Source organism: Pyrus communis, chromosome 11 (assembly GCF_963583255.1).
Source record: "Pyrus communis chromosome 11, drPyrComm1.1, whole genome shotgun sequence".
Classification (NCBI taxonomy): Eukaryota; Viridiplantae; Streptophyta; class Magnoliopsida; order Rosales; family Rosaceae; genus Pyrus; species Pyrus communis.
Genome location: NC_084813.1, coordinates 20,019,278 through 20,044,536, shown reverse-complemented (window position 1 = coordinate 20,044,536; position 25,259 = coordinate 20,019,278). Strand labels below are relative to the sequence as shown.

At 37.1% G+C, this 25,259-nt stretch overlaps 4 protein-coding genes and 4 non-coding genes across 8 annotated transcripts; 3 read left to right on the top strand and 5 right to left on the bottom strand.

Moving 5' to 3' along the window:
- Positions 1 to 385: 385 nt before the first annotated feature.
- Positions 386 to 4,543, top strand: LOC137708494 (uncharacterized). The gene is made up of 10 exons (XM_068447585.1): positions 386 to 708; positions 1,150 to 1,303; positions 1,432 to 1,606; positions 1,926 to 2,041; positions 2,213 to 2,272; positions 2,886 to 3,024; positions 3,453 to 3,522; positions 3,792 to 3,863; positions 3,970 to 4,035; positions 4,208 to 4,543. Exons 1-10 carry the CDS (start codon positions 526 to 528, stop codon positions 4,340 to 4,342), a joined length of 1,170 nt encoding a protein of 389 aa, XP_068303686.1. The 5' UTR covers positions 386 to 525; the 3' UTR covers positions 4,343 to 4,543.
- A 191-nt stretch (positions 4,544 to 4,734) lies between these two features.
- LOC137709585 (small nucleolar RNA SNORD14) lies at positions 4,735 to 4,860 on the bottom strand. Its single transcript, XR_011064878.1, has one exon. It is a non-coding gene; the product is annotated as a small nucleolar RNA SNORD14 (small nucleolar RNA).
- A 113-nt stretch (positions 4,861 to 4,973) lies between these two features.
- LOC137709617 (small nucleolar RNA snoR77Y) lies at positions 4,974 to 5,055 on the bottom strand. The gene has a single exon (XR_011064905.1). It is a non-coding gene; the product is annotated as a small nucleolar RNA snoR77Y (small nucleolar RNA).
- A 71-nt stretch (positions 5,056 to 5,126) lies between these two features.
- Positions 5,127 to 5,281, bottom strand: LOC137709622 (small nucleolar RNA snoR2/U65). Its single transcript, XR_011064909.1, has one exon. It is a non-coding gene; the product is annotated as a small nucleolar RNA snoR2/U65 (small nucleolar RNA).
- A 182-nt stretch (positions 5,282 to 5,463) lies between these two features.
- LOC137709623 (small nucleolar RNA U49) lies at positions 5,464 to 5,530 on the bottom strand. The gene has a single exon (XR_011064910.1). It is a non-coding gene; the product is annotated as a small nucleolar RNA U49 (small nucleolar RNA).
- A 326-nt stretch (positions 5,531 to 5,856) lies between these two features.
- LOC137708759 (AUGMIN subunit 2-like) lies at positions 5,857 to 8,477 on the top strand. The gene is made up of 6 exons (XM_068447913.1): positions 5,857 to 6,084; positions 6,351 to 6,476; positions 6,565 to 6,669; positions 7,170 to 7,238; positions 7,515 to 7,628; positions 7,958 to 8,477. The coding sequence occupies exons 1-6, from the start codon at positions 5,962 to 5,964 to the stop codon at positions 8,306 to 8,308; spliced, it is 888 nt and encodes a 295-aa protein (XP_068304014.1). The 5' UTR covers positions 5,857 to 5,961; the 3' UTR covers positions 8,309 to 8,477.
- An 8,882-nt stretch (positions 8,478 to 17,359) lies between these two features.
- On the top strand, positions 17,360 to 22,431 carry LOC137749424 (uncharacterized). Its single transcript, XM_068489519.1, has 10 exons — positions 17,360 to 17,454; positions 17,606 to 17,697; positions 18,055 to 18,196; positions 18,297 to 18,566; positions 18,652 to 18,799; positions 19,494 to 20,666; positions 20,782 to 21,020; positions 21,116 to 21,189; positions 21,852 to 21,958; positions 22,073 to 22,431. The coding sequence occupies exons 2-10, from the start codon at positions 17,633 to 17,635 to the stop codon at positions 22,099 to 22,101; spliced, it is 2,247 nt and encodes a 748-aa protein (XP_068345620.1). The 5' UTR covers positions 17,360 to 17,454; positions 17,606 to 17,632; the 3' UTR covers positions 22,102 to 22,431.
- Positions 22,432 to 22,989: 558 nt separating this feature from the next.
- Positions 22,990 to 24,787, bottom strand: LOC137749426 (small ubiquitin-related modifier 1-like). The gene is made up of 3 exons (XM_068489521.1): positions 24,611 to 24,787; positions 23,609 to 23,758; positions 22,990 to 23,414 (listed from the first exon to the last, which is right to left on the bottom strand). Exons 1-3 carry the CDS (start codon positions 24,686 to 24,688, stop codon positions 23,346 to 23,348), a joined length of 297 nt encoding a protein of 98 aa, XP_068345622.1. The 5' UTR covers positions 24,689 to 24,787; the 3' UTR covers positions 22,990 to 23,345.
- Positions 24,788 to 25,259: the final 472 nt, after the last annotated feature.

Genomic DNA, 25,259 nt, shown 5'->3' with positions numbered 1-25,259 from the left:
ATAATTCTCGTGATGATATTGTAATTTAAAGATAGCTCGTGATAAAAAAAAAAAAACTAAGATTTAAACCCGTGATAAATTTGGTTAGGATTTATGTCCAAATTGAAATTTTCTCTTTCACCAGTATTAAATTTGAAATTAGCCTTTATAAACACGATATTGACCTAAAAAGAACCTTTCCAAAAAGGATGTTCTAATTACCTTTTTTTTTAAAAAAGAAAAAGAAAAAGCAAAAAGGCTGATGGCGGGCGAGAACTTCACATGCCCGCGAAAATTCCAACTGTCGATCACGTCCAAGTCAGCGTGAGAGTTCAGCTCCCCACTGGGCCCACTCCTGTCGTGCCACGTGTACGTTGCGACCAACTTGACCGTTTACGCGACGCTTTCCAACGAACGAACGCACACTGCATTAGACTTTAGCATTCGGCATTTCTTCTTGTTCTGCGTCCGGCAGAGATTGGAGTTTCGTCGCCACGGAAGCCACCAAAATTTTCTAGGGTTTCTGGAGATTTCGAGTGCGCGCGAATGTCGTCGTCGGCGGAGACCAGCGACGGAGAGCACGAGGTGGAGCTGATCGTGCACGACGCATTACCATCGGGGGATGACGGTGGCGCGGCCGTCGCGGACGAGATTGCCCCGCTCTTGACGCAGCCGGAGAAGCCCAAAATCAACATTTTCACCCTCTCTTATCCTCGAAGAACATCTAAGGTACGATTCCCTCACTTTAATTAATCCAAGATTTCATTTTTTTTTTTTTCTAATTTCAAATTTTGTTGATTACGAAGATTTTGATTTGTATAGGAATGATAGCATTTCTAGGGTTGAATATGTTTCCCTGTTTGGTTTCTCTGAAAATTAAGGAAGTGAAACTATGATCTACTTAAATTTTGAAATTTTGCACTTTCAGTTTTCTAGTACTCCAAATCCAAAAGCAGTGAAAATTTGAAAATGCTGGTTGGTTTTGTAGTTTAATTATGCCTCAGTGATTGAGAGCGATTGATCGGGTTTGGTTCCTTCTTAATAGTCTAATAATGATTGTGTTGTCATTTTGGAGGGAAATGTAGAAGGGAAAGTACAGTAATATTGAATTCTGCAATGGTGGTTTTTGGTTGATTTGATTGATAGTTGATATTGTGTACCTGTGTACAGGATCCGGTACGGAAAGCACTTGAAACGGAGGCGTCTGCAGTAGCTCAATTTGTTTCGTGGGTATGGAGTGGATCGAGATACTCTGGTCTAATGTGTATGGCCATCTCATCTACCATCTACTTTGTCATGGAAGTTTTTGCTGATGTTTTTTCTGGTTAGTAAGTTCTGCATTCCGTTCATCACTGAACTGCAATTCGGATAACTTTTTTTCGCTGTATGTTTCCTCACTTTCACTTGTCCTCTTTTTCATTTATACTTTACGTTTCTATTTTATTATGGCAGTTCAGTCCATTCCTTTGCTTGAGGCTGCATTTACAAGGTGTACAATTATCTTGGTATTGTCATTTGTATGGCTGAGAAAGTGTGGACAGCCAATATCTGGGCTGGCAAATGTAAAAAATCTTTTGATTTCCAGAGCCCTTACGGGATATCTCTCACTGATGTGTTTCATTTATTGGTAAGTAACCTTTTATGTTTTTTTCATGTTTCTTTGGTAGGAGCATTTACTTGTTCTTTGGTGTCAATGTATTCATGGCTCGATACCTGCCTCATTGACATTAACAGTTTCCATTCTGCATTCTGCTCGAGTGGAAATGTAATTGTATTTGGCTAACTTATATTATGAAGTTTGGTAGCTGTGATATGTTATTCTTGTCCACTACAGTATGTTTGAAATTCTTTTCAGGCAGCTTGTGAGCTCTGCCTTTTACAACTTTATCTCTGTAATGGGCAAATACCACATAAATAACCGGAAGTTGGCTCATTTTTCATTTCAGCATTCAAAGGTTACCTTTGTCTCAGGCTATTGTATTGAGCTTCACAACTCCAATAATGGCTTCAGTTGTGGCAAGAATCATTCTACATGAGAAGTACAAAATTTCAGACGTTGGAGGTATGTAGTAAATAATGTTTGTAATCATTGCTTTTCACTCTAGTTTGAATATAATGTTGCATATATTATATGTTCTTTTTGTTTGAAGATTTTAGCTTGTAGAAAAGTTTCTTAGACTACCTTTTGATAGTCAGGGATTGATGTCTTTGTCATTTGTCATTCATTTTCCAGGTCTTGCGTGCAGTTTCTTTGGTGTGCTCTTCATTTATCGACAAATGCTTACCACACAAGGTACAGAAGTGGGTTAACATAATCTTATATTATACACTGGATGTGGATGCTTTTGATATGTAGTAAGAGTTTAATAACTCTTCTGGTCTATGTCTAAACGTAAAGACAATTTTTTGGGTGTGTCACATGGATGTATATGCTGTTGCATGGCTTATCATGTCTTTTCACCTTTCTGCAAGAAAACTACTCTGATATAGTAGTCCACCAAGGGCATATATAATTTCCTACAAATGAGGAATAAAGAGTATTCAAGTTTTGTGTCTCACTCCATCTATTTTTTACAAAAAGAGTTTAAGCTTATATGTGTGATTGAGAGACTTTAATGCATGTCTTCAGATCATATGTGAGTAAATACTATGAGCTAGTTCATTATTGCCTAGTAACCATGAGAAGATTAATGTTTGTAAAAAGAAATGGTCCCTCTAGTACAACAACTATATTTTTTTACTTACATTTCTTCTGTTATGGCCCCCTGCTGACAGCATAATATTACAAAATCTAATCAAATGGGCCTTCTGCATACAGTAATGTAAATTTTCGGTGTTTCCTCCTATTGCTTTCAGTCTTCCTTGCATTGTGGAATACTAACTTTTGAATTATGCATGAGAATTAGATAAAAAAGGAGGAGAGAATGCAAGTGTCAGGGGAAGCAGCTATATCTTTGCAGTCTTGGCCGGTTTACTTTCGCCCATAACTGGTGGAATCAGCTACTGCCTTACAAAAGCTGGATCAAAGGCATCTGATCAGCCACTGTAAGTATTCTCTGCATTTATCAATTATCCTTCACTTGATTAATCCTTCTAACTTCATGACATTATGAAATGGTTGATAATGTGCTCTTTCTCTTTTATCTGCCAAACTATTGACACTGGAAAATTGCCATACTGATACTGTCCGATTGTGTTCAAGACCCTTTAAGTAGCTTGATTCCCTTTTCAGTTCCCGATGGTTTTATACAACGAGGATAACCTTTAATTAAAATGTTTATAACTGTTTAGGTTCCATGATTATCCCGGCTAGAAAAGATGAAAATCATCTGAGAGATTACATGCTGTTTGCATCTCTAAAATGTAGATAATAGTATAATACGGTGGGAGCAAAACATTTCATTGCATCCAAGCGCTATATATAAGTTTTGAGTGATAAAATTAATTAAATGAATTCTCTGTTCAATTTTCAGGTTGACAGTCTTTTCATTTGGTTTACTGGCGAGTCCTGCTTCAGCAGCAATTTGTTTGTTTACACTCGAGGTAAATTGATGTCGTGGTTGCAGTTCTGTGCTTTTTATTTTTTATTTTTTTTTTATCATTTCAATTGTACCACACTCCATATTAAATTTGTCACTGATCACTGATAGCCTAGCAACTTAAATTCCTCTACTTTTGTAATTTTTTTAGTTGAATGCTAGGAGTCCATCATGACCGGGAGTCGTACTTAGCTTCAGTGCTTTCAGGTTATTGCTTTTACATGTTAAATAGCATTTGGGTTGTGCTAAATATTTACCCTTTCCTTTTTTCAGGACTTTGTTTTCCCAGATTTTTATTCGTTTTCAGTTATGATTGTACTCGGTGTTCTGGCCTTTTTTGCAGAGGTGCTGTTTTGAACTCTCTATTTTCCCTATTGTGCTGCTCTAGTTTATGGATTCCTATTTATCCGATAATGCTCCAGCACTCCTCAACTTTTGTGCTCGATTTCAGGTATTCTTGGCACGTGGATTGCAACTTGAGAAAACCGGCAAAGTTGCAAATGTTATATACATGGAGGTACGTTTACTGTTTGGATGTAATTGCCACTTACATGATTGAATTACCAATTGAGAAATCTGGAAAGCGGCATTAAGGATAGCAACACCCAACATGTGAAGAAATTTTGGTTCAACCGCCCCCTACGATTCTTTCACGCAAGTAAATGCCTTCTTGTTTTCCTTTGTTTCAGGCCGCCCTATCACAATTATGGGGCATTGGTTCATCAAGGATAGCTCTATCTTTTGGTCGAATTATCGGATGTCTGCTTATTTTGATTTCTGTTAGTTGCACCATGTATATTGGACCCGATAAAGATACGGAATGAAAGGTACAAATTCTTCTGATGTACCCCTTCCTATTCATTTTTAAACTGTATGCGCTGACACCTGATTCCTTCAGTTCAATAGTTAAATGTAAGAAGTAAGATAGCAAGAGAAAATATTAGAGCCTTCATTTGCAACTGATTGACATGAGAAAGCTTGTCGTTAAAGCTGCCAAATACGGTGCTCCGGAGTATCGAATACTTTGGGCTGACAAGTTCTTTCGAATCACAGAAACACTTGTGAAAAGGATCATACCAAATGCTTTTTCAACTTTTGGAATAAGCACTCAAAAAAATATTTAAAAAAAAAAAACATCCAGCTAAAGAGAATTTTGTGAAATGAAGTAAAATTACAAATATAAAAAATGGAATTATATTTTAATTTCAGAATTTAAGATCTCAGACATCCAAGGAAGGATAAAAACAGCACAAGCTCTCGAGCCCGGCGAAAGGCGAAAGCTCTTAGGCGGCCACTGCGAATGTTCTTGAGAAACAAGCCTTTGGATTTATCATCACCGACCATTCAAATTTTTTTCAATTTTCCTAATCAAATTATCAGATTTAATTTCCAGCTAAAAACAAATTTACTATGTTAATCTCAATAAGAAAACCGAATTAGTTTTAAATTTTGCATTTCAAGCCTCAGAAAGCCAGTTATTTGACATCAACAAAATTCAGTCGGTAATTCCAACTAAAATAACAATCCTCATAGGCTCAACAAATTATTTTCTAAAATAACAAAATAATTTTTTTAAATCAAAATCTAACAAAAATTCAAGAAAATTATAAATGTAATCGCAGTAAATCGGCTCCGTGGACCAGTAAAAAAATTAGGATCCACAGGTTCCTATCAGAATGCGAAACAGAAGATCCTCGCTCTCGGTTCAATCATAGCAACGTCGGTCAAGGCCATTTTGGCTACCGTCGTCGTGGCATCGAACCTTTCAAAATAATCACACACAATAATTCAACTAAATAAGAATTTTGCAGTAATCGGAAAAATTCAAGACCCTCAGAATCCCGTTCCAAATCACACACGGCGGCGGCACACCGGAGCCGCACGCCTGTTCCCGGCCAACGAACCAATCATTGGGGGATGGGAACGAGACGGGCTCCGTTAGCGTGTGGCCGCCGCTGTATAAAGTGTCATACGGCACTTCCTATCACTTTGGGCATTCTTCCTCATTGAGATCGATCGGAAAGAAGATAAAATCAAAAACCCTAAAAGATCCTAAAACCCTAGAAATTGACTGAATTTGGGATTCGGGAAGAGAGGCGCGACTGTGGGAAGAGAGAGAACCACCAGAGCGATTTGTGAATTCATAGGACGAGAGGGGTTTATATAGGGAAGGTGAAGATGTTTGTAAAACCCTAATTGCCCTATATGGGCTTTGTTTTGGCGGGTTGGGCTCTATTTAGGCTAATACGACCGATATAACTATTGGGCTGAAGAACGGGTAGTTGGGTCCACCCGGCCGGCCAGAGAGCATACGTTCCAAACAGGTTTGAAAATTTTCAGCGCATTGCTGTCTCTGAAAGCAAGAAGAACTCAGTGGAGAGAGACGACCAACCAAACCAAATTGTGGTGGTTGCCGGAAGGCCGTTGTTTGGGTGGCGCGGCAATGTCGATGGGGACTGACAGCACTTGGGTGGGGAAGAAGCCGCTGCGGCGCATCGGCGGCATGGCCGACGCCCTCTCCATCGCTTCGGATCTCGGCTTCTCCGTCGCCGCTCCTCCTACCCAGGTAAACCCTCGCTCTCCTTTTTGCACATTTCTATGTCCTCCATGTTCAAGTTCAGTGTTTGGCTCGTTTGGACTTATGAGCATTTTACTCCCCATGTTTTAGCTTTCGTACATTTTTCAGATTTATGAGCTTAATTTTGAAAACCCAGTTGGAATTAAATTGTTATATGTTAGTGGAAGAGGAAAGCTGATTACTTGGTTACTTTTGTAATGTGGAAGCTTCTTGCTTTGAATTTCAGAAAAGTTGAATAATTTTTTGTGATGCAGGAAGAGCTTCAGAACTTGTCCAGTAGTACTGGTGAAAAGGGTGATGACTTGATAAAGGTTTTGAGGGACCTTACCTCTGTTCAGAGAAAAATAGCAGATCTGCAAGTTGAACTCCAAGGGAGAAAGGTGAGCTGTTGGAGTCTCAATTTTCGTGTTTCGAGTTTGTGAGATTATCCCATCTGTTTTCACTGAATTGGGATTGTATTGTCTGTAGGATGATAAAAACGTAGCGCATTTGACACATGCGTGTGAAATGGAAAAGAAGTGTGAAACTTTGGCAAGGATTACTACCATACTGAAAGATGTGATTCAGAATAAGGTAAATCTGTTGTGGTACATCATTGTGTGTTGCTTTGTTCTTGTTGTAAATTGGGGTTGTGATTGGATTGGTTTGTCTTTGTTAAATCATACAATGATTTAAGATTCATTATCATTTGCATATTCTGTCCACTGTGCATTCTTTGTCAAATCGTACAATGTCTGTAATAGTTGCAAAGTCTTCCTGGCCAGAAATGGAGTGGACTATAGCATCTCTTTCAAAGCGATTTCTGGTTTTCCTATCAAGAATATGCTTTAGTAGATATATTCCAGGCTAGTAATGTTGTAAACCGATGCTTTGGTTATCATGTTCTTTGAAAATTGAATTTTTGTGGCATAGAAGAGCAAATTTACAGTCTATCATTCATTGAGTTTCTTTTTTATGCCACCTACATATGTAGTTGTCGTCATTCAGATGCGTGTTTAATTCTCAGTAACACCCCCTTTTATGTTGTGTCTGAATAATACCTCCTTATTTATTTTGTTTCAAATCACTGGCAGGATCGCATCATAGCCCGTCTTCAACAACCATATTCACTCGATTGCATTCCAGTAGAAGCAGAGTATCAGGTTTGAATTCAGCAGTGTAAAATCTTTTAGGTTTGAACTCATGTAGGTTGTCTTGTATTTTACATTCTATGCTATGATTATACATGAGCCATTTTGTTTTGACCAGTCTAAGAGTGTTTGTTGCTAAATCCAAGTCATAATTTATGGGAGTTTAGATTGATCAAAGATTCAAAACAATTGTTGGGAAAAATTTAATCACTACAGGGCTATTTGTATTTCATGTGAAAAAAACTGTTTTCTTAATGTTTCTGGAATCTTTTGCTTGTGCCTGTACAGAAACAATTCTCTGAATTATTGATGAAGGCTGCTAGTGATTATGGGGCCTTGACAGCATCAGTTGCAGATTTCCAGTGGAGTCAGACATTTAAGGAGCCTCCTTCGGTTTGGGGGGTATGTTTGCGGAAGCTTTTCATTTGTTTCTAAATTACTGAGAATGCATGTAGCATAGTTGTTCTTTTTCCACATTATTTGCTTCAATTTTGACAATATTCCTGATGTTGCTTGGTTTATAAGCTACAAGACATTTGGTTGTTGGCAACTACAGAGTATAATACTGTTGCAATTTGCTGATTATAGCACTGAAGGAGTTGTTTACATTATCTGATCTACCATGTACTGTGATCTGAACGTGCGAATTAATAATGCAGATGTTGTAGAACTTTTTATGTTTGGAAATTACGTGTGCATGATGTGATCTTCATTTTTTTTAACTGATGCAGGAAATGCTTCGTCCAATTCCTGTGGCATTAGCTTCATGCACCCGGTTCTTTGAAGCAATGTCTGCCATGAGGGAATCGTTTTCAACTCTTCAGCATCTCAGAGTTGGTCAGACTGATACGCCTTCGCCTATAACACCAGGCAAGCAATCCTCCCAAAGAATACCAGGTGATTCTGAATGTGTAACTCCACCTCCTTGGAGAACTGAACCAAGCTTTGATGACTTAGCTATCAGAAGCTCAAGGAAGGCTGAAGTTGAGCACCGAGAAGCCGAGGATGAAAATAGTGAAATGGATGGCACTAGCCACCGGAGATTGTCATGGCCTCCGTCAGTTAAAAAGAACGGTGTTTAGTCAAAATAACTGACACTCGTTTCTTGCGACTCACTGTATGTGTTTGTGTGATATAGTAATTGTATAGGTATCTGCAAAAACAATTCCAGTACAATTATACGCCTTGAAACAGTAACTTAGTTTGTGCAACAATACATATATTTTCTATTATGTCGAAATGTTTGAGTTATGCCTTCAAACTTGTATTCTTTTTGGGCCCCTACTATTGCTGGGCAGAGACGGGCTGAGTGTTGTTAAACCAAGTGATGATATGTTAAAATTTCGTTGTGTTTTGAACCTGCCAAATAGGACTTATAAGAAGACACCAAGAAGTTCTCAAGCCATCTCCAACTGACCTGGTCAAAGGGCTATAGGACTAAAAATAGTTCGAAATATCATGAAACTCGTCTCCAACTAAGGGCTTGTGGGTCTCATCGGGCCAAAACCAAAAAATCGGGCCAACTGGGCCGGCCTAGTTTTTGAAAGCCAACGACTACTTGGCGTTAGCATGACGTCAGCTAGCAAAGGCTAGTTGACACTAGGTAGCTGTTAGGTTTGAATTTTTTTTTTTTTATTTGTTTCGGACAAATTTTTTTCCTATAAATACTTAAGCTATTCCTACATCATTTCTCACATAATTTTCACAATTTCATACTATCTTACCTCATTTTATTTCAATTCTTCACATTCTATTTTCTAATAATTCACACACCTTCATCTTTTCCCTCTCCAATATCTCTTTCAATTATAGTTTGCAATGAATTCCAACTTTAGATCATCTTCACATTCCAACTGGGAGTTCTCATGCAATTCCGAATTGGAAGATAAATGGGCGCAGATGAGACGAGAAGATGAGGAGTTCGATGAAGAAGATGAAGCATGGCTCAACACAAAATATATGGCAGTAATGGCTAGGGTTATGGCGTGTCAGGAAACTGAAGAACAACCTCAATGGGATGGCTCTGTTGTTGGTTGCTTTTACAAACCACGAAATAGAGAGATGGAGCATGAGACTCTGATGAACAACTACTTCAACTCCAACTTGGTGTACATAGAAGAGGAATTCAGACGTCGCTTCTGGATGAGGCGTCATGTCTTTGAGCGTTTACTTCATGATGTCCAACATGTCAATCCATACTTTTGACAAAAGATGGATAAAGCAAGTCGCCCTGGTTTCTCACCTCTTCAAAAGGTTACTATTGCACTCTGAATGCTGGCCTATGCCTCCCTAACTAATGCGATCGATGATACATATAGTATGTCTGAGTCTACATGCCTTGATAATCTTGTTGAGTTCTGTCACACAGTTGTTCAGATTTACAAAGAAGAGTACCTCCGTGAACCAAATCAAGCATATATGGATCGGCTCCTTCGCAAAGATGAAGACCGTGGCTTTCCGAGCATGATAGGATCATTAGATTGCATGCATTGGCAGTGGAAGAACTGTCCCACCAGATGGCAAGGAGGATTTAGTGGAAGATCAAGAAAGCCAACTATTATGTTATAGGCAGTTGCCTCGTTTGACACATCGATCTAGCATGCTTTCCTTGGAGTCCCAGGATTCCAAAATGACATTACAGTACACGGGCGTTCACCCCTCTTCAATAACCTGACGTAGCAACGGGCATCAGTACAATATAGGGTATTACTTGGCAGATGACATCTACCCAAAGTGGGCGACACTTTTCCAAGCAATTGCAAACCCTGTGGATGACGCCCAAATGTGGTTTACCTTACACCAACAGGCATACCGGAAAGATGTTGAGAGAGTTTTCGGCACTTTACCCACAATGGAAGATCATTAAGGAACCAGCAAGAGGGTGGAGTCGAGATAAATTGAACTCCATCATGATGTCGTGCATCATATTGTACAACATGATTATGGAGGATGAGCAAGATGGTTATATTGATGGAGAGTCTGATGATGACCAAGATGATCCAAATAAGTCAAGGAGTGCTTGTGCGAAAATATATGATGGGCCTAATTTGCCTTTGGATTCAAAAACTGGTAATATCTCTTTAGATGAGTACATGAGGCACTATAGGATGATACGTTCGCGTGTCACAAATAAGTACCTGCAACAGGATCTTGTTGCACATCTTTGGGCCAAAAGAAGTACGGAGTAGGCATTTAAGTTTTTTTTTTTTTTTTTTTTTTCATGTTTTTTGAGTTTGAATAACTCCCCCAAGTAGTACTAGGATGAAGATTGTGTTGTTGTTGTTTAATGTTGTTTAATTTAAAGAGTACAACGTAAATGTTCAAAAACCTTATTTTAATATGATAGTTTAATTTAAGTAATCATATTAATTCAATTAAAATAATAAATTATGTTTGGCTTATGATTATTTGGCCTTCTTGATTGGAGATGGTATGAAATATGGTCTGACATTATTTGTTAAAATATAATTTCTTGAAGGGCTATAAGGGAGCTCTATGACCCTTCTTTGGTTGGAGATAGCCTCAATAGCTCTATTCTCAATAAACTATCAACAGATAAGCCATTGAGACTCCAGAAGGTTCTCATGGCCCCTTTCACGTTTTAGCCATTATAATTTTGCTTCCCATGTAGGGTAAGGGCAAAATTCCATTGTTGAATTTAATAATTAAATAATGCAGATAATATCATCAAACACTTCTAGGTTGTTATTATGTTAAAGAAATTGTTAAAGTATTTAAGGTTCTGTTTGGTACTGTACTTAAATCTAACTTTTTAAACTCAAAAACAATTTTCAAGTTTTAGGCCTTAAAAATTTGTTTGGTAGGACTATTTTAAAAAACTGAACTCAAGACTAACTCAAAAATATAGTCTATTATTTAAAAACATAAAAAGTGAGTTTTTAGAGTTTTTAAACTTAAACTCACTCATTTCTTTTCTCACCTCCTCCCCTCTCACTCCAAATCTATCTCTCTAGTTTCTTCTTTTTTTCTCCTTTTTTATTTTTTTAACCTTTTTCGTCTCTCATCCAATCCAATCAAGTTTAAATTGTAAAATTTAAAAATTTTAAATTGCAAACCAATCAAGTTTTTTAATCTTAAAGAAAATTATTTTCAAAAAATGTTCTTAAGAAATGTTTTGAAAAATGATAAAAAATTTCAAATATGATACTAAACAGATCCTTAAAAGTTCTATAAATGAAAGTTGTTATTAGCATTTAAATAATATCTTCGTAAACGCTTCACATTTTGTTTTTTTAAATTTACAAGTGGCAATTTGTGTGCGAAAATGAAAGATCAAATATGCAAATATTATGCACCAATCTCAAATGTCAATGTGGTCTAGGCTGTATCCGCGTTAAATATTCCCAATTTTGCATGCACCGTTCACATCTACCACCCTTAAAAGAAGATTTTCAGTGTGTTCGAAATATGAGCACATGCGCCATAAGATTTAAAAAAAAAAATTCCTCCCATTTGTATTGTAACATAATGGTGTACCGCCAACGTATTTAGGGCACATGAAAAATCTCTCCGTTAAGAGATGTACTACCGTGTGAAATGTAAAAAATCAAAACGAGAAGCTATAAGTTGGACATAGTCACTATAGACGATGCTTTACCACAGTAACTTAAAAAAATCATGTTTATGCACCTTTGTACAGATTAGATATCCACGACTCTTCTTCCCTTTACTAATTAACTATCTAACCCAACAGTATCAATAAAAAACTTGGATTATATCAACGTCATCCAACAGTATTAATATTATTGCCTCCGCAGCTAAGAAATTAACTTCCCAACATTCAACATTCCTATATTATTAGACTAACCAAGTGCGTGAAATATTACAACCAATCAAATTATCAAAACAACCAGCCCTCCACCCAATCAAAACGTAATTACCATAACAAAGTGCCACCACCATGCTTGCTTAGAGTTATAATAAAGTCTCAATTTTTAATTATGATATTTTTCAATTATTCATCCATAGTAATAATAGTAAACTACATTTTATATTTTGAGATATTTTGTCGAACAATTGGTAGATTGTTGTCGTCTACTAAACCATGTTGCACATATATCAATAGATATCGACATATGACGAAGCAATCTGATAAGTAATATCAAGAGAATTGTCGAAAAATGTCGAGATTTACCTAGCAAACATTATATAAAACATTTGGTAAGTACAAAAGAGAATGGTACCAAACATTTGGATCCTTTGTTTCTGCAGATAAGCTTGAAAGTTCTTGGAGAGCTATTTTCCCCATTGTCAGATCTCAAAATCGTAACATTTATATCACACTGGAGGTTCAAAAGACTTTTTACATGTATATTTTTCAGACTTCGAGTGATCCTAAGATAACCTTTTTAGTTTATATGTTGTGTCGTGTACACATCCATTTTTCATTTATTTGTCGTGTTATAAAATGCAGGCTTTGACAATGTTGAAGCCGCATTTATTATGCTTAAACAGTCAAAATGTTGAAATAAAATTTGATTCAACAATTGAAAATTATGTGCAGATGAGTTTTTCTGCAATAATTGAAAGTAATTATACTTATACATTTTAGTGCGGGTTTCATCGACTTTTATTTCTTTAACAATTACAAACCTATTAGCGCTATCATTCTACTAAAACAATTGAAAACTATGTATATTATATCAATGTCATCCAACAGTATTAATATTGTTGCCTTCGCAGCTAAGAAATGAACTTCCCAGCGTTCAACATTCCCGTATTATTAGATTAACCAAGTGTGTGAAATATGACAATCAATCAAATCATTAAAATAGTAAACAAAAAAAAAAAAAAAAAAAAAAATCATCAAAACAACCTGCCCTCCACCCAATCGAAACCTAATTACCATAACAAAGTGCCACCACCAAACTTGCTTAGAGTTAGAGTTATCACAAAGTTTGAATTTTTATGATATTTTTAAATTATTGATTCATATTAATAAGAGAGAATTATATTTTATCAGATTTTAGTGCAATGACAATTTTATATATCATTTTTAAAACTTACTCTCAAACTGACCCTCAAATATTAAATGTTTTAAATAACCAAATATAAACTGCATATTAATAAAACACTAACTGTCAACAAAAACTTTATGAAATTACCAGTTTAACCTTCTAATTAAAACTAAACATGAATAAGAAATATGGGTAGAAATGTAATTTCACACAACTAAAATTTTGTTTTGTTTTTTTTTTTTCAAAGTCTTGCCTACATGTAATTATTCTAACATATCTCTAATCAAAAACTAAAAATAAAAAAAAAATTAAAATTAAAGCCCTTTCCCTACTCCACATTCTTTATCACTCTCTTCCTCTCTCCTTCTACTTCATAAACAAAAATAAAAAAATTTCACACACACTATGTGTGTGCCCATATGCTAATTTATATAATGAAATTGTTTATATCATTAGTTGATTCAACCAAACATGAAAAAGCCTTATGCATGACTAGTCCCGTAAAGAGAAAGACAACCAAGAGAGCATATACTCCGTATCATGAACATATTTTTAGAAATATTGCATTAACTTGCTCATTTGTGGTCTTGCACATCTTTATATATCTGTTTCATCCCATTATTCGTGTGACTAGAAAACCAGAGAACAAAAAATATGCACCAATACACACGAACGTACCATTTTCATACAAGCCATCATTCACGATGATGAAAAAACCCATTGACCATTGTAAATTGGAGAAAGACTTACATACACTTTAATAGTATTCAAACCAATAACGCACTACACATCTCTTACTTTGATATATGACACCTCATCTTTCAAGTTCATTCCAAATGGAGATTGAATCCACTTCGGACCTTAGTGTCTGGAGCTTATGAATCCTTTAATTTGGGCCGCTGATTGATGTGGAAGTTAAATCAAGACCGTAGGTTGTGTGTGGTGGGCTAGATTTGTAGATCCATAGGTTTTGAACACTAAGGTTTGTAGCAGATCCAATTTCTTCCAAATGTAGATAAAGTCCCTCGGTTTTGATTGTGGCAGCGATGACAGGTCAGCTGCCTGCAATTTACAGAAGTGGTCAATCATCATCTAACATGCATCATGCATGGCCTTTGATATTTTCTTTCTTTTTTTATTTTCCCTTCAGAAATTGAGGATTTATAGAGCCACTTGCCTCCTCCTCATCTTACGAAATTATCCACATCGGCTGCACATGAACTTCACACGACATGTGTAAGCTGCATCTCTGGCCTTGCTCTATTATTTTACAAGAGATTTTTTAGTATGATCATAACACATGATAGTACATCATATGTCATTGTACAAATGACAGAATATGTATGTTAAAAAATTAATAACTTAAAAAAAATAAATTTTCACTACTTATATAAAAATACGTAATGTACCATCCGTATTCCGATGACAATAAAAAATTTCTCATTAGTTTACCCAAACAACGGTTACGTATCAACTCCTGCCCGGGCCCTACCACCACTAAATCACAGACTGTCCGGTTCAGATGAGGCCAAGGAATTTGCGGGCCGTGATGTGATGTTAATCATTGAAATTCCTAGAGATAATTTTAAACGTGACTGGAATACAAATAGTACATCACGTATTATTAAGCAATCGGTGTAATATATGTGTTAAAAATTTAATAACTTAAAAAATAAAAATTCTCACAATTCATATAAAAACACGTGATGTATCATCTATGTTCAGGTCACTATGAAAAATTTCTCAAATTCCTGATCATGGTGGGGTCTTGCTTTTTCAAAGGATAACCCATACGCTAGCCAAGAAAGGCCGCATGTCTAAGCCAAAAGTTAAAGGTCAAAAACGCTCTATGGTCTAACTAAAGTAGGTGCGGAGTATCCTGACGATCACATAATGATGTATAAAGAAAAATTAACCATTGATATTGTAGAAATGATATAAAATGTCACCGCAACAACATATTCATACCATATAAATTAATCACGTAATTGTCGACTAGTTAATTAAGTTGGCCGGAGAAATTATAGGATGTCATGGTTGGACCAAATGGATGTGGCTAGAAAATACATGAGCCCTACAATGGAAATAACTCAAATTCAAAGTAAAAACAATTTCAAAACAGTTTACAACAAACAAGGACTTGGTAATATACTTGTGATCAACTTCGGATATATGCACCTTTTAGGCTACAAGTTTAAGCTACGATTTCTTGCTTAGAGTGACTTGAGCATCGAAGGGTACATAGCGGGAACCGCCTGCACTCCGCCCCTCATTGCCGAGATTCAGTCCTCCTCCTTCTCTCGAGAATCAAGTGAAAGCGCAAGGTCTAATCCTTATTGATTTTACGCTTCAACAACTACGCTACTCGGAAATCTTTAGATTTTGTTGGTAAGTTCTCCTTCACTTGCCTTACAGACAAAGGCTTGTTTTTTTTTTTTTTTTTTTTTTTTTTTTTTTTTTGTAATTTCCTCTAATTTATGGGAGGGAGGATACAAACTTGAGATGACACACTATCTTAACCCACAACAATCTCCAAGACCTATCTTATTATGTTTGATTCCAAAGAAGGTGGTGGAATTCGAGTTTTTGTATTTTCTCATCCAATTCAAAGACTTTATATTCTTATATTTTGAGTCTTAAGATTTGAATCTTTTTCACTGAAGTTTGAGTTTAACAATACTGAAAATGTTCAAGTTAAAACTCAAATCTTATTATTTACTTAGTTGAATAACATTTTTCTTTGACTTAAACTTCGTATTGAAACGCAAATGTTCAAAAATCTATATATAAATTTTAGTTATCTAGTGCATAAGATTTGAGTGCAAATCCTCTCGCGAATTGTAAATTACTTTGAAAAATAAAGTCCTTACTGTACGCAATTAAAGCATTAATTTAGGGAAGTGGACCTTTCGTTAAAATTGATGCCGATGGTGAAGCATGCAAAGAAACAATTATGGTGGATGAGATAAGAAAAAGAAACTGAGAGGGCATATTATAGGCAGCCTACTTATATGTAGATATTTGATTCTTTTCTTTTCCTACAGATAAATATAGGACCACGCTACGCCTACGCACACCACTTTTACCGACAGAAATCAAGTACGACCGGCATGTACGCGCTTTTACTTCTCCCCTCCAATCAACTGACTCCCAATTTTCAATCCCAAATTTCTGTAAATATAGTCCTTCGTATTGCAACCAATCCCATTTCCGTCCTTCCATTTAGTTTATAACTCCCAAAGTTTTATTGTTATGTCACTTTGGTCTTTCTGTTAAAATCTGCTAGTTTTTATGTTAAATTAGTCGTAAAAATCTCACACTTCAACTTTTACGCAACACAACGTACAATGAATATTATATTACTTATCAACAACCCTTACAACAACATCGCATTCATCTTTGAACCTTTATTTGTAATATCTAATAGGACTAATTAAGCAACAAACTCAACAACTCAACCAATATGTTACAAAACAATTGACACGTGGACAATCAAGATGATGCCATTTGGCATCATATAATTGTTTTGAAGTCGAAATGACAGATGCCTTAAATTTGGACATAAAATCAAATGAACTTTCACAAAAGGGCCAAAGTGAGACATAAAATTAAAACTCATAAACTCCAAGGGCCAAGGTGAGAATAAACTTAAATGATTAGATCATGTAGACGAGCGCAGCCATAATCCTCGAAGTTCCGTCACCTCTTCTCCCATTCTCTCCACTTTGACTTTAAGAAACTTCTCCGACTCTCTCTCTCTCTCTCTCTCTCTCTCTCATCCCCCAAACGACAGCTATTGAAGAGAGAGATAGTGGTGGCGGGAAGCACATGAGATCCGCAGGAGGGTCGAATTTACCATTGTACCCATCTCACCTGCTGCTCCCGTCATCCTCCTCATAAACTCCCCCAGCCGACGTGTCCCTGCCGAGTCGACCTGCCCCCTCTCCTCCTCCGGACACGCCACCTTCCCGTCGCCTTCGAATCCAAGCAACTCATAAATATCCCCCAAAAAAGAAGAAAAAAAGGAAATTTAATAATTAAAAAAAGAAGGAACAATCTGGAAAAAAAGATAAAATCTTTGCTCTGAAAATCTCCAGAGGGTAAAGGGTTTTTCTTCCCTCCGCCGTTGATTTGTCCACGTGGACTCCCCCATTATCTCTCTTCCGGCGTGACTTTGCCCTCTGTTATGAAGTTCGCCGGTGATTGCTTTCTCTTCTTTCCATGGAATTTCCTTCTTTATCAACAACAAGGTCCTCCTTCTCTCTCACTCTATCCTTTTTCTCTCTCTAAATGTATTCAGTGTATGCTTCCACATAAGAAACATATACCCATAACATTGTGTACTTATATATTGGATTCTGGGTTGTTAATCATTTGTGAATTGTGAATTGTGGGAAGCAGTGATTGGTGAAGAATTGGGCAGAAAGCATGAACTTGATGGGTAAACGTGACGCTGCCCGCTGCATTTTCCCCCTCACTGGTTTGCAAATTGGGTAACTTTCTTCAAAATTCAGCATTTACTACTTCAATTTTAATACTTCGGTTTAAATTTAATTTATTTATTTAAATTCTCAAATGCCCTTTTTGTTTTGATCCTACATGCACAATTTTTCTGTGCCAGAATTGGGTTTTATGAGAAATTTAATTGCTTGACAATTTTTTTTCTTTAATTTTCAGCTCTGGTGTGTGTTTATTTGTTAAGATTGTAATTTAGTATTGCTAAATGCAGAGAAAACCTTATTCTTTTTCATGTTCTGAAACATATGATGTACTGTTGTTTTTGGGTATTTTTTTTTCTTTTCTTTTTGTGTGAATAATGAAGTGATGTGGTTTGTGCTATGTGATTGCAGAGACTTGCAGTCTTATCTTTCGGATCTTAGCCTTTTCCTGGCCCTCGAAAGCAAGAAATTCTATATCTTGGTGGACAATCGGCCATGGCTGGGCGACCTAGGTTCGCGGTCAGCACACTTGTGGCAATTGATGGTTACTAAGGTCAAATCTATAGTCACTACACTCTCATTGATGTTCAACTTATTTGTTTTTCAATTCTATTTTACAGAGAATCAAAGTTTATATTGGTTTGATTTTTCAGTCAAGGTTGTCTCCTTTTGCAAACACTAAAGCGCGGAAGGTGGGAACAGAAGGAAAGGATGCTTGCCCCAGACCAAAGACTGCAAAACCAAAGAAGCTTGCTAGGTGGTTCTCATTAATCAGGCATCAGAAGAAGGTGTTGTTACCTGTAAAGAAGCTGCAGAGATCTTTGCTTCTAAGAAGGGAGTTACATAGGACCTTGTATGGTTTTATTGTATTCGAAATTGCATGGAGCAATGTTCGAGGTATCAATTACATCAATGAGCTTCAGGTATCACCCCCTTTTTATATCCTTGAACAGTTGTTTGTAGTCCTTTGTAAGTGCCCGTGTTCTATGGTTTATGTGTTCTTTGCAGACTGATACCTCGCTGGCTGTAGAGGCTAAATCCATGCAAAGATGGGAATTTGACAGTATTGCTCAAGCTGCAAGCTGCATATCTTCGTGGTTCCCAGGAACAATCTCTGAGCAGCTACAGTTGAAGGAGCATCTGAATTCTGCTGTAGGTAGTATTCTTGGCTCTCATGATTCCTATTTTTGTGGTCTTCATGTTAATAACTTTATGACATGGGGTTTTTTTCTTTTGGCATATGAGCATGGGATTTGTGTACATGTAGTCGGAATGTGGGGATGTCTTTAGTAGCCATGTTTGGTTAGTCAAAACAAATAGTGCAGCATTGAAAATGGTAAAAATTTGGAAATTTATTTGGGGCTGCTATAGCTTAATTGTTTCGTGAGATATGTTCCTTTAAAGTAAAAATATTAGAACTCTGCCGCGCACTGAGCCTCAAGGCGTGAAGTATTCATCTTTGCTTGAATCTGTATGATTTTGCTTGAGAGTGAAATTCTGTGATATGCATGATGATTTAAAGGTTATAAAATTGTAACACCAGCAGGAATCGAAGCCACTAGAATGTGAGATGATCTAGAGACACTGTTTAATTTACTTGGATGCTCTTCTTATAGCATAGGGACTTGGGATCCCTTGAAGCTCACAAGGAGAAGTTCGAGTTCTTTTCGAACATTTTTCCTTTGTTGGTTTATTAGGAAATTTGGATAAACGTATCTTTGGAGAATTTCTCTATCTGCACAAAGTGTTATACTGTGCTACATGATGGCTGCTGAAACTACTGTGTTTCTTCTACTACCAGTTGAAATGAGGATTCTATGATTTCATTTAATTTCTATTAACGTTTCCAGGAGAAGTTTTCTATGATGCCGAAGAGTTTCCAGAGACAGAAACTATGGCGGTTGTTGATGACAATATCTGTCACAATAATCTGTCCACTGGGGAAGATTCTCTCCACTGCCTTAGTCGCAACTTTAGTGTTCATTCTGATACCTGTGAAAATAGGGCCGGTGTGCTGCATTCACCGCCTCCACCTACTGGACCCTATAAGAGAAGGAAAATAACAACGTGTATTAGTGCTGGAGTTGAAGTAGATACTTATTCTGAGGAAGTGCAAAGCCCTGCTTGTGACTCTGAAAGTTCTGAGACGTATAAATGTTACTTTGAAGATGAAATGCAAAACTGTGAGACTTATTCCTGTTACTGTGGAGATGAAATGCAGAACTCTGAGATCCATACCTGTGACTCTGAAGATGAGATACCGGTGACTGCAAGGGCCTATATCAGTGACTCTGAAGGTGCCGTTAAAGCTAGTCCGTTCAGCAAAGATGCTGTACCTGTAACTGTCAATACCTATACTAGTGATTGTCAAGATGCTGTTGAATCTACCCAGTACAGGGATGTGCTGATTTTGTTCAGGTTCAATGACCGTGACCTCCCATTTAAACTAAGAGAAATAATAATGTCTGATCTCCGGTTGCTGACTTTGCTTGAGGCTGGGCTTCCATCTTGGGTTATCTTCCTTCAGTCATACCCAGGGTTTTGTCATATCTATCGCCCATGGATGTGCCCTCTGGCAAGAGCATTGTATGTGCTGATCTCAGTTGTCACTGTTCTAATTGGATTTTATGACCTATACAAAAATGTTCCAGTTCTCAAGGCAACTGCATCTCGTCTTTGTGGGCCTCTATTCGATTGGATAGAGACCTGGTCGATGATATCAAGGATTAAGTACTTGGGAACAATGCTATTTCTACACCACTCTCAGAAAGTTGTTCAGTGGTTTCTGGCAATCAGGAGTACCACGCGATCCTTTTTTTCAGTTCTAGCTCAGCCGTTGATAGAACCTCTTGTGGAGTGTTTTGGATTCCTCCTTCCAGTATGGAACGCGCTTATTGATGTGTTAGAGAGCCTCTTTTCAGTCATTTGGATTCTGATTGGATCTTCATGCAGTCTAGTCGGGAACCTGATTGAGGTTTTAGTGTTTCCAATATGGTTTCTCCTGTCGGCCATCTGCAGCATTGGTAGGTCATGCAATTCTTTGGATTACCCATCTTTTGATTCAAATAGTCAATGGCGTTGTACAATTTAAAAAATCTTCTATTAAGTGCATGTACTCTTGTTTGCATTTTGTTGCAGGAACTTCCATTGTATATCCTATATTTTGGATTCTATGGGAAGTACTCTATGCTCCGGTTCGCATGGTCCTTGCACTAGCCAATGTTGTAGTTTTTATTGGTGCATGCATATATGATACGCTTCAAGATATCTGGCAAGTTATTAGCAGCATGTTCAAGTTTGCTTCAGCTTCCCAGGCAACTGTGAAAGCGGTTGAAGTTTCCATATGGCGTTCACTTTGGAATGACCTCTTTTCTCAGGTTGGAAGTAAAAACGTATAAATGTAGTTTCTACTTTTTAACAATGTCAGCTAGATGGTTTTATTGATCACCATTCTCTTCTTTTTGGGTTTCAGGTTTTCCGAGCTGTCAGGAGTATATTAAATGGTTTTGTTGCATTCTTCGTAGCTTGTAACAGGCATCGCCTTAGGTATGCTGTTCTTTTCTTTAGCGTGAATATCTTGTTTAGTGATCTTCATTTTTCTGCTCTGTGGGATGCATACACATTTGCCGTGGTTGCTTAGGCCATCATTAGACCTTATCAGTACAAAGTTCCTTTAAGAACAGTGTTGTCGTTAAGTTACTAGTTGTTTGGGAGACAATAAAACTACTATGTCAAATGTAAAACTCCGACTCATGCTCCTCAGGCATTGTACCTGTCCTTCCGGATTCTGGGGTTATGCTAAATATTAGCTTTATTTGTGCAATAGTCATGGGGAAACTTCTGTTGTTATCCTCAATCCTTAGATATTGCAAAAGTAGACTTCTCCATGGTACCAAGCTTCCCAATTGAACAACCCTTTGAAGAGGTGATCTCTTGTATCTGCCACTCTTAACGGAGCTGACTACCCCAATTCTGATTCATTATGTTCGCAATAGTTTTGACCTAAAGGTTAGGTAACAATATGGAAACGAAGTTTAGATAGGAGATCCCGAGGGGAGATTTCAACTCTATTCATTTGGAAAACCTGTGCATGTAACTAGGTGGTTTGCCTATGTAGTCACTGGTAATTCAGCATGATAACTATTTGTAGACCTATGTAAGATTGTGTTAATAAACCCGTGCTTATGATTATTTTGTGATGGTTACAGCATTTATAATCATGTACAAGAGTTTACCCGAAGATTCCTGGACCGAACCCAGAGATCACGGCGTGAAGTTTCAAGACGTTATAGACCCACCGGAGACTCGGAATTTGGTTAGTTTTCTACTGTGGGAATAATTGCTGCACTTGCTGCTGATATTACGACGCACGAATAATTGCGCATGTTCTAAATTTCCTTAACCGATTATCATGGTTTTGGCTTTGCAGTTCGAAGTAAGAAGGAAAAACAACCTTGAATATTTTTTCCACAGCTTTTGGAGGATAACACTATCAATACGGTACCACCTTCGACAGTGTGTGAAATGCTGTCGGCCAAACAAGAGAACGTAAAGACGGCGGCATAGTATAAGTGTAGGAGTTGATGCTGGTGCTTCTGTTGTGTGCATGTAGCACCCATGTCTGAATACGTACCATACGAAGAGCTCTGTTTCTTTTTTATCCTTAATTCTTTGCGGTCTTGTTTGTTTCTATATGTGAATTGTAGGGGGCAAACTCTTAGTTCACTGTATATAATGTTCATTCGATTAATTCATGTTTGAATCCGAATTGGTTCGTAATCAAACTAATCTTAGGGCATGTTTACTTAAACAGAAATAGAATAAGGAATGGATAAATATTTTTCGTAGAGCGATAGAACAAATAATAATAATAATAATGGTAAAAATTGCTAAAAATAGATTTGAAGTTGCTATCAAATTTGATAGCAACTACCTTTATTGTCAATTCACGTCATGCCAAGTAGGAATTAACATTTTGGTTGAAAACCGCGAAAGCTATCTTTTATTTTTTTTTGCTATTGCTGACGTGGACTTTTTTAACTTTTTCTTTATAGATACTCTTAAATAGTTAGTTTTTAGAAAAAAGAAAAATTGGTCGATTAAACTTGCATCAGGTTGCACATGCTTGATCGCTTTCCGCTACTGCAGTACAGCAACATTTGCCCTCAGTAAGGAAGGAATGGAAAACTTAGAAATAGGAAAAGCAAAGGTCCAAGGGGAAAATATTATCTTAAATCGAAGGATCCTAATCGGATTATAAATTCGAAATCAACATTCGAAACCAATCAATATTAGTTAGATACAGGTCGAAACCATTAAAAATCTACACCAATTCCAAGATGGAGATAAAAATTCAAATTGGACTAAATTCAATTATTTAATAGTCTCGAATCCAAGTACGATAGCATTGCATCCCGACCAATAACACGATGTTATGTGTTTTAACAATCTCGCAATCATGTCTGTTCATTGGGACAACGACATACCAACTTAAAATCATAATCTGGATCCAAATTTAAAAGAAAACTAAAAACTTCGACGCCAAATCCCACATACAACATAATCAAAGTTGATTAACAACTACGAAAGGTCTTGTACATAACTAAACTCACTCGTAATACTTGACAACTGATGATTCATAGAACAACTTCATTTCCAATCATAGATAATAATATCTACCTTCCACTAAGAGCATGGTAGTATCAAATCTGTACGGCTCCCCCAGTTTGGTGCAGCATGGCGTCGATCTCATCACCGTCCTCCATTTCCAACTGGAACAAGAAAAAAACCACAAACAATTTAGCATGTGAATAAGAAAAACATAAGTGCAAATGTGCGTTCAAGTGTTTGCAATCGTGAGTTTATCATATATGCAGGAAATGAGTGACTGAGCGGAAATGCACAAGCGTTTGCAATCGTGAGAGTGAAAGAGCAGGTGCATATGCGAGAGAGGGGAGAGGGGAACCTCATCAGGGGTCTGCTCTGCTCGTAGACGACGGCCATCAAACAAGAAGGCGATTGAGTTCATCTCCACAGATTGGCGATCACAATATGCGTTCATAAGCTTCTTCAGTTGAGTGCTTCGCTTGATCCTGAAAAACACTTCATTCCCATCCTGCATTGAAATACCAAATTATCTCATCTGCTCATCACACTTTTCCCGACAATAAACCGTTTTGAAAATATACCACTCAAACAAAACATCTGAAGATTATGATTCAATGACTTCGGAATCAACAGCAAGGAAGCCTCAAACTCTGTCACAACTACGGAGTGAAATGAACAAAACACAATGAAGTGAATGATCATCCGAATGAAGAATAAATAAGATATTGAATGCAACAGCAAGCGTTCAACGGTGATGTTATAAACCCATCATGCAAAATAAGCAGTTCGCGCACTAAATCGTCAATCGCACAGAAAAACAAACAACAGAGATTGAAATAAATACATCTCCATTTATCATCACAAATGATTGCATAAAATAATGAGAAGCATATTGCAAAATCACAAGACCACAAAACCAATTGATTGCGGGGCGAAACCGTCATGATCATATCAAAAAACCCGACTTTAGTTTAACAAGAACAAAAGGGGTATATAATAAGATATCGACACAATCACGAGCAGATGGCAGACACCAAATATACGAATAAAAAGGCAGCAAAACACTAATCCCTGTTCAAATTGATCAACACCAACTAATTTATGCATTAATTTGCCAAAAATAAAAAAAGCAGTAATACTCTATTCAGAGCAATTTAAACTGATCTATTAGAACAAAAAAAGGGGAAAAATCAGGCATATTTGGGAAAACCCAAATTTTTTTTCAGAACCCAAAAATTAAAAAAAAACACCCATGCGAATCGAATATCACAATCAAAACCAGAAACATTAAAAATAAAAAAAATATAAAAAATCTAAATTGTATACAGATGGGTAAAGTTCGATGGTGAAAAATAGAGACCTGTCCTTTGACTTTGAGGTTGATGTGGGCGGCCTGGTCATTGGGCTTCTTGTCCTCTTCTTGCTGCGGAGTCGACATCCTCTTCTTCTTCTTCTTCTCCCTCTCTCCTCTGTAGTCTGTATCTCTCTCGCTCTAAAACAAAGCAAAATTAGGGTTCCTCTCCTTAATTTTTGTACCCGCTGCGGCGCTACCACCGACGGTTCTTTTCAGTGACCCCGCGCAATAGAGGTCGTATACGTGTTAGAGTTTGATTGGTTGCTGATGGGCCTTCTGAAGCTCAAATGCCCAGGTTATTAATTAAATAGGGCCTTGAGATCCACGAGGCCCGATAATCTTTTGGGATCAAGGATCATCAATCTTGTTAACAAGTGAGTTGGTCGGTCAAGCATACTCATTAGCTTGTGGCCACAATTAAGTAAATTCACCAGCTCGAAGCATTGAATTTGGAAGATCAAATATTTTATTGTTTATTAGGAGTCGCAGTTTGCGCCTTTACTACTGGGTCACTTGCTGTAATTGTTGGTCAGTTGTTCATGGTACAAAGTTTGTACTCGTGTATAAGGTTGGAACAAACTCTATCGTAAATTCGAATTGTTTAGTTTATCTACTTGTAACTAAGAAATCATAAGTTTGATACATTAATCTAAAA

Excerpts from the sequence above, each read along its gene's own strand:
- LOC137708759 (XM_068447913.1), top strand. The coding sequence starts at position 5,962 with ATGTCGATGGGGACTGACAGCACTTGGGTGGGGAAGAAGCCGCTGCGG. Across the intron at positions 6,085-6,350 it reads TCGCCGCTCCTCCTACCCAG|GAAGAGCTTCAGAACTTGTC; the intron begins GTAAACCCTCGC and ends TTTGTGATGCAG. Across the intron at positions 7,239-7,514 it reads CAGTAGAAGCAGAGTATCAG|AAACAATTCTCTGAATTATT; the intron begins GTTTGAATTCAG and ends GTGCCTGTACAG.
- LOC137708494 (XM_068447585.1), top strand. The coding sequence starts at position 526 with ATGTCGTCGTCGGCGGAGACCAGCGACGGAGAGCACGAGGTGGAGCTG. Across the intron at positions 1,304-1,431 it reads TTTTGCTGATGTTTTTTCTG|TTCAGTCCATTCCTTTGCTT; the intron begins GTTAGTAAGTTC and ends TTATTATGGCAG. Across the intron at positions 3,025-3,452 it reads AAGGCATCTGATCAGCCACT|GTTGACAGTCTTTTCATTTG; the intron begins GTAAGTATTCTC and ends TTCAATTTTCAG.
- LOC137749424 (XM_068489519.1), top strand. The coding sequence starts at position 17,633 with ATGAACTTGATGGGTAAACGTGACGCTGCCCGCTGCATTTTCCCCCTC. Across the intron at positions 21,021-21,115 it reads GGAATGACCTCTTTTCTCAG|GTTTTCCGAGCTGTCAGGAG; the intron begins GTTGGAAGTAAA and ends TTTGGGTTTCAG. Across the intron at positions 21,959-22,072 it reads CACCGGAGACTCGGAATTTG|TTCGAAGTAAGAAGGAAAAA; the intron begins GTTAGTTTTCTA and ends TTGGCTTTGCAG.
- LOC137749426 (XM_068489521.1), bottom strand. The coding sequence starts at position 24,688 with ATGTCGACTCCGCAGCAAGAAGAGGACAAGAAGCCCAATGACCAGGCC. Across the intron at positions 23,759-24,610 it reads ACCTCAAAGTCAAAGGACAG|GATGGGAATGAAGTGTTTTT; the intron begins GTCTCTATTTTT and ends ATTTCAATGCAG. Across the intron at positions 23,415-23,608 it reads CAGAGCAGACCCCTGATGAG|TTGGAAATGGAGGACGGTGA; the intron begins GTTCCCCTCTCC and ends TTCTTGTTCCAG.